The sequence below is a fragment of the Nyctereutes procyonoides genome, unplaced genomic scaffold (assembly GCF_905146905.1).
Source record: "Nyctereutes procyonoides isolate TBG_1078 unplaced genomic scaffold, NYPRO_anot_genome, whole genome shotgun sequence".
In the NCBI taxonomy this organism is placed as follows: Eukaryota; Metazoa; Chordata; class Mammalia; order Carnivora; family Canidae; genus Nyctereutes; species Nyctereutes procyonoides.
Window position 1 is genome coordinate 6137793 of NW_026575134.1, and position 12496 is coordinate 6150288.

General features: G+C 43.3%; 1 protein-coding gene across 1 annotated transcript in view; it reads right to left on the reverse strand.

The window, feature by feature from the left end:
• VOPP1 (VOPP1 WW domain binding protein) overlaps positions 1 to 12496 on the reverse strand; it is a 99986-nt gene that overhangs the window by 26832 nt on the left and 60658 nt on the right. The window contains 1 exon segment of the mRNA XM_055301238.1: positions 258 to 335. Coding sequence (XP_055157213.1) covers positions 258 to 335 — 78 coding nt within the window.

Sequence of the window (12496 nt, forward strand, 5' to 3'; positions counted from 1 at the left end):
CGGTATCGAGGGGAGGTGCGCCCCGTCGGCCGCGGCCCGGGCCCCGCTCCGCAGTCCGGGCGTCCGGCCGCTCTGCCGTCCCTCGCGGGGCTGGACGGCGGCCGGCGGGCCGCCTGGCCTCGGAGCGGCGCTGGGTCACGGCCACGAGCCGGCCGGAGGACGCCGCAGGCCGCCGTGGTCCGCGCCGTCGGAGGCGCCGCTCCGGGAGGCGGGGCCTGCGCTCCCCGGGCCGCGCTCCCCGGGAGGGCGGGACCTACCAGAAGTACCACAGCCGCTGGATGGACAGCGCCCGCACGCAGCACCGGGAGCCACAGCAGTCCTCGTACGGGCGGCATCTGAGGAGACAGAGAGGGCGGAGGCTGCTCAGGGCCCGGGGCCGCCGGGCCGCCCCCCCCCAGGGCCCCCCCGTGCGGCCCCGCGGACCCCCGACGAGGCTCGGAGGAGGGGTGCGGCCCCGCGAGCCCGGGGAGCGGAACCAGACGGCGTCCGTCCCGGTCAGTGGTCTTGCCACCTGACGGTGGGGGCTTCTGGCAAGTCACTCAGCCCCGGTGAGCCTCGGCTCCCCATAACTGCATTTTCGCATTTTCCCCCGGAATACGGGTGGGAGGGCAGGACCCCTTTAAAGTGCTAAGTTTTAAGGCCATCACGCTTATGCGGACTTAAAAAAAAAAACAAAAAACAAACGGGGCGTCACATCTAAGAACTGTTCTCTCGTGTCTTCACATAGACAGCCATGCAGGCGTGTGTGGGCCAGGTCACAACCCAAGGATGTTCCTCCAAGGCTTCTGAGGCGCGAGCTCCAAAAGCGGACAAGCTCAAGTTTCTGGCGTGTCTGGATGAGCTGCTTTCATCCTCCCGTTGGGTCGAGGGCCGCTTTCAAGTTTCAAGTTTCCAACTAGATGGTCACTTCCTGCTGCCGATGATGCCGGACTCCTGCCGGGGTCACTCTGGTCAAGCGGCTCTTGCAGTTTTATTCCTGATTCTACCAGAAGATGCAGTGATGAATGCAGTGATGAATGTCTAGAAGATGCAACTCTCACGATGGCCTTCTCAAGTGGGAATGTCCCTGCTCACCTGCCTACTCCTGAGCACCTCCTGAAGGAGGGCAGGAAGCGGCTGTGGAGGGGTGGAGAATACAGATGGCAGGTATTTGCGCCTTCGGAGAAATGAGACTGTTTATCCCTCCATTGCTCTACGACCTTTGCCACCATGATGTTTCCCGTGTCCTTCCCTCTGGGTTTCGCCCCTAACTATAACTAAACCTGCCTCGAGGACAGCCAGAGCTAAGGGTACACTCAGGGAGTCCACCCAACTCTGGTAAGCATAAACTTGGCATAAAAAAGGAAGGCAGGTACAGGGATAAACATCTGGTGAACGGGTCATCTTTCAAGAGCTGAATTTGATTAAGTGCTTCCTTCACAGCTATACTTACAAGCAAGCATTTGCTACTTTGAAACCTAAGCCCCTGCAGCATCCTATTTCCCAGATTAGAAAAAAAACACACAGGACAAGAACCCTTACAAGCCTCTTATCTCAAATTCTACACACATACACACACACCTACACACGTGCACACACTGCCCTTGGCCTGAGAATCAAGATAGAAGTATAATGACTTGGTGGTGTTTTTTTTATTTTAAAGATTTTATTTATTTATTCATGAGAATACACAGAAAGGAGAGAGAGAAAGAGAGAGGCAGAAACACAGGCTGAAGAAGAAGCAGGCTCCATGCAGGGAGCCTGACATGGGACTTGATCCCAGGTCTCCAGGATCATGCCCTGGGCTGAAGGCAGCGCTAAACCGCTGAGCCACCCAGGCTGCCCATGACTTGGAGTTCTAATTCAAATTACTCTCTGTTGGCAAGACTCAACATCTAAGTGCTCAGCTCTTACTTTTCAGGATCCAAATTTGGAACACTAACAGTAAATATGTGTTGTCAACTGATTATCTGCTTTCTTTTCTCCAAACAGAGCATCCTTTATGCTCCCTTGGTTAGCTGAAGACCCATTCACTCCAAGCATACTTGTTGCTCATCTGCACTCCTGGACCGGTTCCCAGGGTGGGTGCTGACGAGTGCCAACCTCTTGAAGGAACATGTAATTATCCATGGAGTGAAATTTGTGCCCCCTTTCTTTCTGCTTTTTTTTTTTTTTTCCCAGTGAACCTGCTGGCAAAAATTGGAGCCCTAAGAACATACCTACTGGCATTTCAAGCAGCTGTGATTATAAAAGGAATGTTAAGTGTACAGGGAGCTGAATCGAAAGCAGTAAACATTAGCAGGCAGGCCAGCATACTAAATAAGCCCTCATCTGACACATCAGGGTGCCTGGTGCCCAGCTCTGAAACGGCACAGGCGTTCCAGCTAAAGACAGCTCAAGACTAACCAGGCGTCTTACCTTCACTGTGTTGGATGCAGAATAAATCAGGACAGAGACAACAGAGTGGAATTTCCCTCCTTGAGCTATACTATTCTGCGTGCCACCTCAGACTTGCCGTAGAAAGGAACAAACACCACTCTTTACTAAATCTACTCTTCAATGTATCTAAATTTTAAGTCTAGGATCCTGAAAGACACAAACAGCTTCAAAGATGTGAAAACAGCATGTACATCCAATGGGTCCCTGGAACTGTGCCCTGAGAGCCAGGTGTTCTTCACTGTACCCCATGATCCAAACATAGATTTCTGATGAGGTCAGAGTAGGCGGTGTGAATCTGTAATTAACTACATTACAGAGATAAAATGAGACTACCCGGCCTCTCTCCTCCAGCAAACGATAGGTGGTGAGGTCCTAAGGATACATAATGTAAAAGGAAGCATATGTGTGGAAGCATATCTGCCACAAGTTAGAAATGTCAGAGCAGCAATGAGATGCAAATAGAACAGGACGGCTCCCTCAGCAGTTTCAGGCGGCTAAGAAGTAAGCATACGTCACACTTGGTGCTGTCCAGGAGGGAAGGGCGTCTGGCCACCGGACATGTGCTCTTAGCCGTCAGGTCTAAATCTCAAGAGCAGAAAAGGATAACACAGCAGAGCAGAGCACCTTCAATGTTAATGGAGTCACAGAATCTTTGTAGTAAAGAAGAATGGCCAGATGTTGATATATTAACCCTTTCACATGATGTAAAATGGTAATTTGTATTTAAACTGATTCATGGAAAATCATCTCAGCATCTGGTATATCAAGTAAAATATTAGTTAAGGGGATCCCTGGGTGGCGCAGCGGTTTAGCGCCTGCCTTTGGCCCAAGGCATGATCCTGGAGACCCAGGATCGAATCCCACGTCGGGCTCCCTGCATGGAGCCTGCTTCTCCCTTGCCTGTGTCTCTGCCTCTCTCTCTCTCTCTCTCTCTCTCTCTCTCTCTATCATAAATAAATAAATAAACAAATAAATAAATAAATAAAACCTTTAAAATATATATATCAGTTAAGTATTCAGAGTGGAGGTCTAGAGATGGAGTTTGTGGGGTCTGGGTTTCTTTTATTTGTTTTTTTAGTATTCAATAAAGAACAGGGCGGGATCCCTGGGTGGCGCAGCGGTTTGACGCCTGCCTTTGGCCCAGGGCGCGATCCTGGAGACATGGGATCGAATCCCACATCGGGCTCCCGGGGCATGGAGCCTGCTTCTCCCTCTGCCTGTGTCTCTGCCTCTCTCTCTTTCTCTCTCTGTGACTATCATAAATAAATAAAAATTTAAAAAAAAAAAAGAAGAACAGGGCATGGTTCACAAATGACAACGTTAGAGTTTTAAGTAAATTCCCATCAACATCGTGTTATTTAAATATGCTAATCTATTCCATTACCTGCTGGATTAAGTCTCCGCAAACCATTCCCTTCCTTCTAAGTTTCTGCCAGCAACATTTTTTTTGTCCAATCCCAAGTTTCTTAGTTTGACAGATGGCCTAGTGTATTTTATGCCTTGTGTATCTTGATATCTAGACTTGCTTCTGACACTACTTTTATTATCATGTTTGCTCCCAACAGAGCAAAGCACACAGCAGATGCCTGAAAAAGACAGTTAGAATCAGGAGGTAAATTCACATTATCAGAGACCGTCAATAATCTGAGAGAAACTGGACTTCTTGGAAAAACTAAACTCAGCCCCACAAGGTTTGAAGAAAACTCTAAAAGGTACATGAAACTCTGGGGGGACAGAACAGAGGTCAGCTTGATCCTCGGCCTGCCCAACACATTTGGGAAATCTCTGTGTAAGAGCTTGAAGAGCTCTAGGCCTTACTTGCATGAAGGACTCCAGCCTCTGACTATCATCGTGATGGAGTTTCTTTTCTGCCTCCTCACACAGAAGCTGTCCATTCCCTACTGCAGGGTCCCCTGAAGTGCACACCTTTGATGGTTACAGGGCATTCTTCCCCATACAGAATCCATGTCTGGCCCTCACTGCTCCCCTTCCTGCCTTACACGGACCATTGCAGAATAAGTAGCCCTATCACCATCTAAAAGAATTCCCTGAGCAGCCCTGGTAGCCCAGCGGTTTGGCACTGCCTTTGACCCAGGGTGTGATCCTGGAGACCCGGGATCGAGTCCTGTGTCAGGCTCCCTGCATGGAGCCTGCTTCTCTCCCTCTGCCTGTGTCTCTGCCTCTCTCTGTGTCTGTCATGAATAAATAAATAAAATCTTTAAAAATAAAATAAAAGAATTCCCATGATTAAATTTCATGTCTGAAATCTGGTCCATTATGTCAGTCAGTCCGGAGCTTGGAGAACCTCGTGCTGTAACTCCAGGCATTCATGATTCCTACTAGTTTTCTGTCATTTATGTGAAGAATCCAAGTCAAGTTTTCTTGGGACCCAAGAATGTCCAACACTACCAAGCCCATCCTGCTCCTTCTGTCTGCCACGGCCCCACAGCAGATGACATGCATGGCAGTGTCCAATAATGGCACAGTAAGACCTGGTAGAGAATAAGGCTTGGGTCTGAGCATGAAGCGGACTCTTTCCACACCTTAACGCCAAAATCTAGAACCAGAGATCTTCCCAAAGTACAGCAGGCTGCCTGGAACAAGTAAATCAAAGGAAGAAAAAAAAAAAAAAGTAAGAAAGAAAGAAATCCACCCTGCTAAGTGAGTCGTGGCCTAACTGCATGGAATGTTGGGAGGTGGGCAGGGGTGTACACTAAAATTGAGCAGTCTGCAGATGGAGGGGGAGCGTGAGCACCCTGGCAGGTGCAGTACCAACCCAGCACTAAGTGGTCTTCTAATCAGCCATCTTAGATGCTGACCAATCAGATAGGTTCACTGCCTGGATAAAAACAAAGCAATAATTGAATTATATATTTACTTAGAAAGGAAAGAAAATAAAGGATTCAAGACCTCTCCTTACAACCTTGAGTATGTTTGCTACAGCAATTCCATATTGTCATTCAAATCGGAGTATTGAGGATGGAGCTAAAGCTGAACTCCATTAGAGACCTTACTTCCATGTTAGCATTTTATTAATCATAATTGTATAGGTACAGCTCTCACACCAGTTACAAATCCACTTAACTGGCCTATTTATTTATATCAGAATTCCTTGTCTTTATCACTGAGCTATTGTGTGAGGGGCTATTAAAAGTCCCCATGAAACTCTGGCTCACTGTCAAGTCACAGATCTCCCAGTTTTATGGTCCCTTTAAAAAACTCCTCAGCCCAATTTCACAGGACATTAGAGGGGCAAGCCCTAATTAGTTGCAAACAATCACAAAATATCCCTTTAATCTCATCTAGATGATTCTCCTGAAGCCTCCACTGAGAAGCTGACCACTGGAGCACCTGCCCCAGGTCAGAAATCCACTTTTAGTCTTTCCCCATATGCCTTTTAAAATCTAAGCGTGTGGGGCTGCTTGCTTCCTACACATATTGACATCCTGAGTATTTCTGCTCCTTACCTCCTAAAAAAGGTCATATGTGATCTTTGTGACATTTCAGGATTCCCACTAATTCCCTGAAGCATCACTTCCAGATGCATATCAATGAGTCACAACCATCTCTTGCCCATCATTGAGTCTATCATCCTAAACTCTATGACTCATCACTAATTCTACCTTCCTGTAACAAGCTTTTTTTTTTCTTAAAGATTTTATTTACTTATTCACGAGAGACAGAGAGAGAGGCAGAGACAAAGGCAGACAGAGGGAGATGCAGGCTCCCTGTGGGGAGTGTGATGTGGGACTCAATCCCAGGACCCCAGATCACAACCTGAGCCTAAGGCAGATGCTCAACCACAGAGCAGCCCAGGCATCCCCTGGTAACAAACTTTTTTACTATATATATATATATATATATATATATATATGATATTTATTCATTAATTCATTAATTCATTCATTCATTCATGAGAGACACAGAGAGAGAGAGGCAGAGACACAGGCAGAGGGAGAAGCAGGTTCCATGCAGGGAGCCCGACGTGGAGACCCTGGGTCTCCAGGATCACCCCCTGGGCTGAAGGCGGCACTAAAACGCTGAGCCACCCAGGGATCCAGAGACACAACTTTTAAGAGAAAACATCTCAAACTTGAATAAACCAGAACTGGTTGTACTTAGCATAGTATATGGGACTTACCCAGAGAATTTTTACCCTTACTTTTACCATGGGAGAAAATACTATAAATGCTTATCATAATGGGCAAAGGGCTCGTTCAATCTGGCCCTCGAATCACTCCTGCCACAGAGTAGGGACACCCAGAATTGAGGTGAAGAGATGAAGTAAAATGGACCAAGGCTTTAAACTGCTGCTGACCTTTGCTAACTCCAAGTTTAAAGACTCTAACCTTGAGTTTCTGGGAGAGAGGTTTCTCCTCTTTTCTCCTTTCAGTAAACTGCTGATCCCTTAAAATCAGTTCTATTCAACTCTCTCCTGAAAAACAAAGGACTTATCCCTCTAGCACTGGGTTAACTTTCAGATTAAAAAACTAAATTCTGGTCAGAATAGTGAATTAATACAGAAAATGTAAAATAGAAGTCCTCCTTTGATCTTACAGAATTTAAATCTGATAATAAGCTTCATCTTATTGAAATAGCACTGGCATGGAAAATATAAATGGACTGGTATGAGTGTGCCAATAAAATTGTGAAAACAGACAGATTATAGTACCCATTAGCCCAAAGTCATGACAGTCTGAGTAAGCCTGACACCTGGCTTACTTTCTCAGCTTTACTTTTACTTGAGTTGGTTAACTATTATTTACATGCTCAGAACTCTTAAATCTACACTCTGTCTCTGGATTTTCTCCTGAGCTGCAAAAACAAAGCCTCCACTGTCCATACTTCTGGGATGTTCTGCAAGAACTTCAAACTCAACATGCATAGACCTGACATCCCCTCCTCCCTCTTCTGCTTAATTCCTCCCTAAATCTGCTTTTTTCATGGTCTCTATCATTGTCTGTCCAACTAGAGATCTCTGAGCAACTGGCTCCCTTTTTCCCCCACATTGATTCTTCTGTGAAATACTATTTAGCCCATCACTGCGTTCTTTAGCTCTCTTTACACTACAAGAGTCAGATCTTCCATATTTTGCCCTCACTACAGCAACAACCTCCTCACCCCTGTACCGTCCTGGCAGCTTTCTGAAAGACCAAGCTGATGCACTGTGCAGAAGGAAGTCTCAACCACTCAGACTCTTCTCCGTGAGCCTCCCCTTCATTTTTCCATCTTATCTCCTGCCACCTGCCAGGCACCCTATAAACTCTAGCCTTGTGGTTCCCCAAATATATGATGTATCTTCATACTTCCATGTCGTACACCTTCACTAAAGCCCCTAAAACTGCTCTTCACCTTTCCAAGGTCAGCTCTGTGGAGTCTTCCCTAACACCATCCCCTCATTCTCTCCTATACACCATGATCCTCCCTTTGCTCCCATTCATACAGCTCTCATCATGTACAATATTACCATTCCTAGCTAATAGCATCTGTCCTCCACACCGGACCGCGAGCCTAAGAGCAACCCTATTTCATTCCTTTAGGTACTACCCATGTGCCATGGTTCCCGGTACCTCATAAGGGTTTTGCCTTAGGCAGAACTAACAATACAATAGACAGGAGACTCCCTAGATGGAACAGCACAGTAAGTAAAATGAACTCAGACTACAAAGGATACTTTGATTATAATATTACACCCAGTGCTAGCTAGGATAGTTGGAAATACTTAACTCTTCTATATGCTTGGCTGATTATATCATGACAACTTTTGGGATACTAGTCTGGCAATGTTTATTAAAATATAAAATAAGCATAGCCTTTGCTAACACAATTCTATTTTTGCAAAATTATCCCATGATAAAAATAAGTTCTACCACATTAAGATTCAATATGTAAAAAGATGTTTATTGGGTAGTGGGGCATACTAAAATCCTTTCTCCAAACTCCTGGGACCAGATATATGGAGAATATATATATATATCTCCAGATATATGGAGAACTCATTTGGATTCATGGATGATAAGATAGGCAATACCATTTATATATATATATATATATATATATATATATATATAAAATATTGCATTATATAATTATAATATATATTGTATTATATATATTGTATTATATAATGCAACCAAGCAGAACCTGTATTGAAATATATAAGACATCTGTTAAAATAATCAAATAAGGAGGCCATTAGACTGAGGTGGAATTAGGGCCTATGTAAGCCAGAGTCAATTCCTATAAATGCCTGAAGGTTAAGAACAATCACTCACAAACAGTCAGCTGTTTGTGCAACCACTTAAATCACAGCCAATTAAATAATTTCGTTGCTTGGCTTCTCTATAAAATCCTTGCCCCAACCCCCTGTTGGTGGAGTGCTCTGAACTACTTTGAGACTGCCCAATTTGAATCAATGTTTACTCAAATAAACTCTTAAGAATTCTAATATGCCTCAGTTTATCTTTTAATATATCATATTAATGGAATATTAAAAAGAATAGCCTTATGTCTATTCAAATCCATTTTTGCTACCTGATGAATTATTTAAAAGTTTATTTACATGGAACATTCTCTAGGATAGCTCACGTTAGGCCACAAATCTCCATAAATTGAAGAATACTGAAATCATATGGTGCATTTCTTTTGACCACAGCAGTATGAAATAGAAATCAATTACAAGAAAAAATGGAAAAAACATAAATATGTGGAGAATAAAAAGCCAAGGGGTCAATGAAGAAATCAAAGAGGAAAGAAAAAAATACATGGAGACAAATAAAAAAGAAAACACAATGGTCCACAGTCTTTGGGATGCAGTGAAGGCAGTTCTAGGAGAGGAATTTATAGTGATATAGGTCTCTTTCAAGACATAAGGAAAATCTCAAACAAACGAACTTTACATCTAAAGACAGTAGGAAAAAAAATGAATAAAGCCCCAAATCAATAAGAGGGGGAAATAATAAAGATCAGAGTATAAATAAATAAACTAGAAATTAAAAAGGAAAAGATCAATAAAACAAAAAACTGGGTCTTAGAAAAGATAAAATCAACAAACCTTTAGCAAGACCCATCGAGAAAAAAAAGTAATAAAATCAGAAAGAAAAGAGAAGTAACAACTGACATCACAGAAATGCAAAGGTTTATTAAAGACTGCTATGAAAAATTATATGCTAAGAAACTGGACAACCTAGAAGATATGGATAAATTCCTAGAAACATACAATCTTCCATAACTGAAATTACAAAGAAATAGAAAATCTGAACAGACCAATTCTGGTAATGAAATTGAATCAATAATCAAAAACTTCCAACAAACAAAAGTTCAGTGCTAGATGGATTCACAGGTAAAGTCCATGAAACATTTTATTCTCCTCAAACTAGTCCAAAAAAATAGGAGGAAGGAAAACTTCCAAATATATCCTACGAGGTCAGCCAAAATCAGACAAGGGCACCGCAAAATAAGAAAACTACAGGCCAATATTTCTGATGAACATAGATGTAAAAACTCTCAAAAAAATATTAGCAAACCACACTCAAGAATACATTAAAAGGCTCATTGACCATGATCAAGTGGGATTTATTCCAGGGATGCTAGGATGACTCAACATTCACACATGAACCTATGTGATATACCACATTAACAAAATGAAGGATAAAAACCACACAATCATCTCAACACATGTAGAAAAAAGCATTTGACAAAATTCAAGATCTGTTCATGATAAAAACTCTCAACAAAGTGGATTTAGAGGAAACCTATCTCAACACAATAAAGGCCATATATAAAAATTCCACAGCTAACATCATACTCCATGGTGAAAAACAGAGCTTTTCCTCTAAGATGAGCAAGAAGATGTCCACTCTTACCTCTTTTATTCAACATAGTACTGAAAGTCCTAGCCACAGCAATCAGACAGGAAAAAAAAAAAAAGATATCTAAATTGGTAAGGAATAAGTAAAGAAGTTATATATAGAAAACCTTAATGACTCTACAAAGAAAAAAACTATTAGAAGTAATAAATTCATTAAAGTTGAAGGATACAAAATTAATACACAGATATGTTGCATTTCTGTATGCTAATAATGAAGTAGCAGAAAGAGAAATGAAGAAAAAATTCCATTTACAATTGCACCAAAAAGAATAAAATATTTAGGAATAAACTTAACCAAGAAAGTGAAAGACCTCTACTCTGAAAACTATAAAACACTGATGAAATAAAGACAACACACAAAAAAAATTAAAAGTACATATAATACTCATGAATTGGAAGAATTAGTAGTGTAAGAATGTCCATACTACACAAAGCAATCTACAAATTCAATGTAATTCCTATCAAAATACCAATATGTTTCACAGAGGGTTGTCCTAGGTCATTTGGTTTGCTATAACTAAATACTACGGTGGGTAATAAACAACATAAATATATTTCTCACAGCTTTGGAGACTGGGAAGTCCAAGATCAATGATAATGATCATGTTCTCATGAGGGCCCTCTTTCTGATTCATAACTGGTACTTTCTTCCTGTGTCCTCCCTCACATGGTGGAAGGAGCCAGGGATCTCTTTAGAGCCTCTTTTATAAAAGCATTCACAAAGGCTCAGCTCTCATGACCTAACCACTTCCCAAAGTCCTCACTTCCTAATACCAACACTTCTGGGGGTTAGGATTCAACATAGGAATTTGGGGGGAGGGACAGAAACATTCAGACCACAGCAGAAGTCTGGAGATCTTAAGGCTGGGTAACCAGGGAAGTTATTTCTCCCTGCTCTGAGGGCAAGAAAATACCTCTATCTTATACCAAGAATCTTCCATGATAAGCCCAACAATAAGAACAAAGAAAGAAGAAAAATTGTTCCTTAGAATATCTGTCCCCAGACTAGACCGGACACACCCCTCCCAAGGCTGCTATGCAAAGGCTATGCTCAGCTGCCTCATCATGGCACAACTAAAGGGTTAGGTAAGGGGCATGCAGATGAAGTACAGTGAGGGAAGCACACCTGCTCCCTATCCCCACCACTCCTTTCCACTCTGCACATCCCTGAAACTCCCAGTGCTGCTGGGAGGACAGCGGGGCACATGGAGTCCAGCTGACCTGGCAGAGACGGAAACTCTCCAATAGGCTTAGGGTCTGACAACAGAAAAGGGAGGGACGGTGCACACCAGCACCTCCTAATCATCAGAAGTGCCCTTGTGTCTCAGTGCCCCCCAGAACTAATCTTGGCACCTCCAACTCTGGCAGGCAGGTAAGATGGCCCAGGCTGGCCTAGCTGTGGCTCTGCAAGGCCTCTTTCTGGGATGCTGATCTGACATCTGCAAGTAATACTTCATCCACTTGCACAATTATTCACAACAGAAAAATGAACCTAGAGAGATGCAATACACCAGGTTAATGTGAGTGCTTTAAAAGAAGCTTCAACACTCCAATGGGAGTAGGGCCTGAAGACGGCCTGGTCAAAACCAATAGCAAGGAAAGGGCAGTACTGGAAAGAATGGCCTCTGCCCCAGAGCTTGGCACATGTTGCTGCCAGATAAGCCATGGACCATGAACTCCTTCCTGGATGGCAGGTCCTGGCTCCCTCATCTTTGCTTCCCATGGTCCCTCCCCATGGTCCCTCCCCAGGTACTCAATAAATGTTAGAGAGATTAACATATGGCCCTGGTGATGTAATCATTCATTATATTTCATGTATCCCATCTTCCTTTTGTATTTGACCAAAACACTTTCCATCCATGTGTTCCCTTCCATTGTCTTTTTTGAGCTGGGCATGGTGTGGATTCCCTTGAGTCTCAGGGGGGTTGACTTCCGAGAGATTTCCCCACATTCTCTCCTTCAATGGTACTTAGATCTAAAGCCAAAGCTAAAATAAGTGAGTAGATGGAACATCTAGAATTCAAATCCTCTGTTCTAGTCATGTGGCAGACACAGATATGACCAGTTATGCAAAAGACCATCAAAGAAGCTACAGGCCCAGGTAAATGGCTTAACCTCACCTGTTGCCAGTTATTTCATTTGTAAAACTAGGTAAGAATGGTTTTATAAATCAAGGATGACCTTTGGGGTCAAACCTTTCCCACTGGC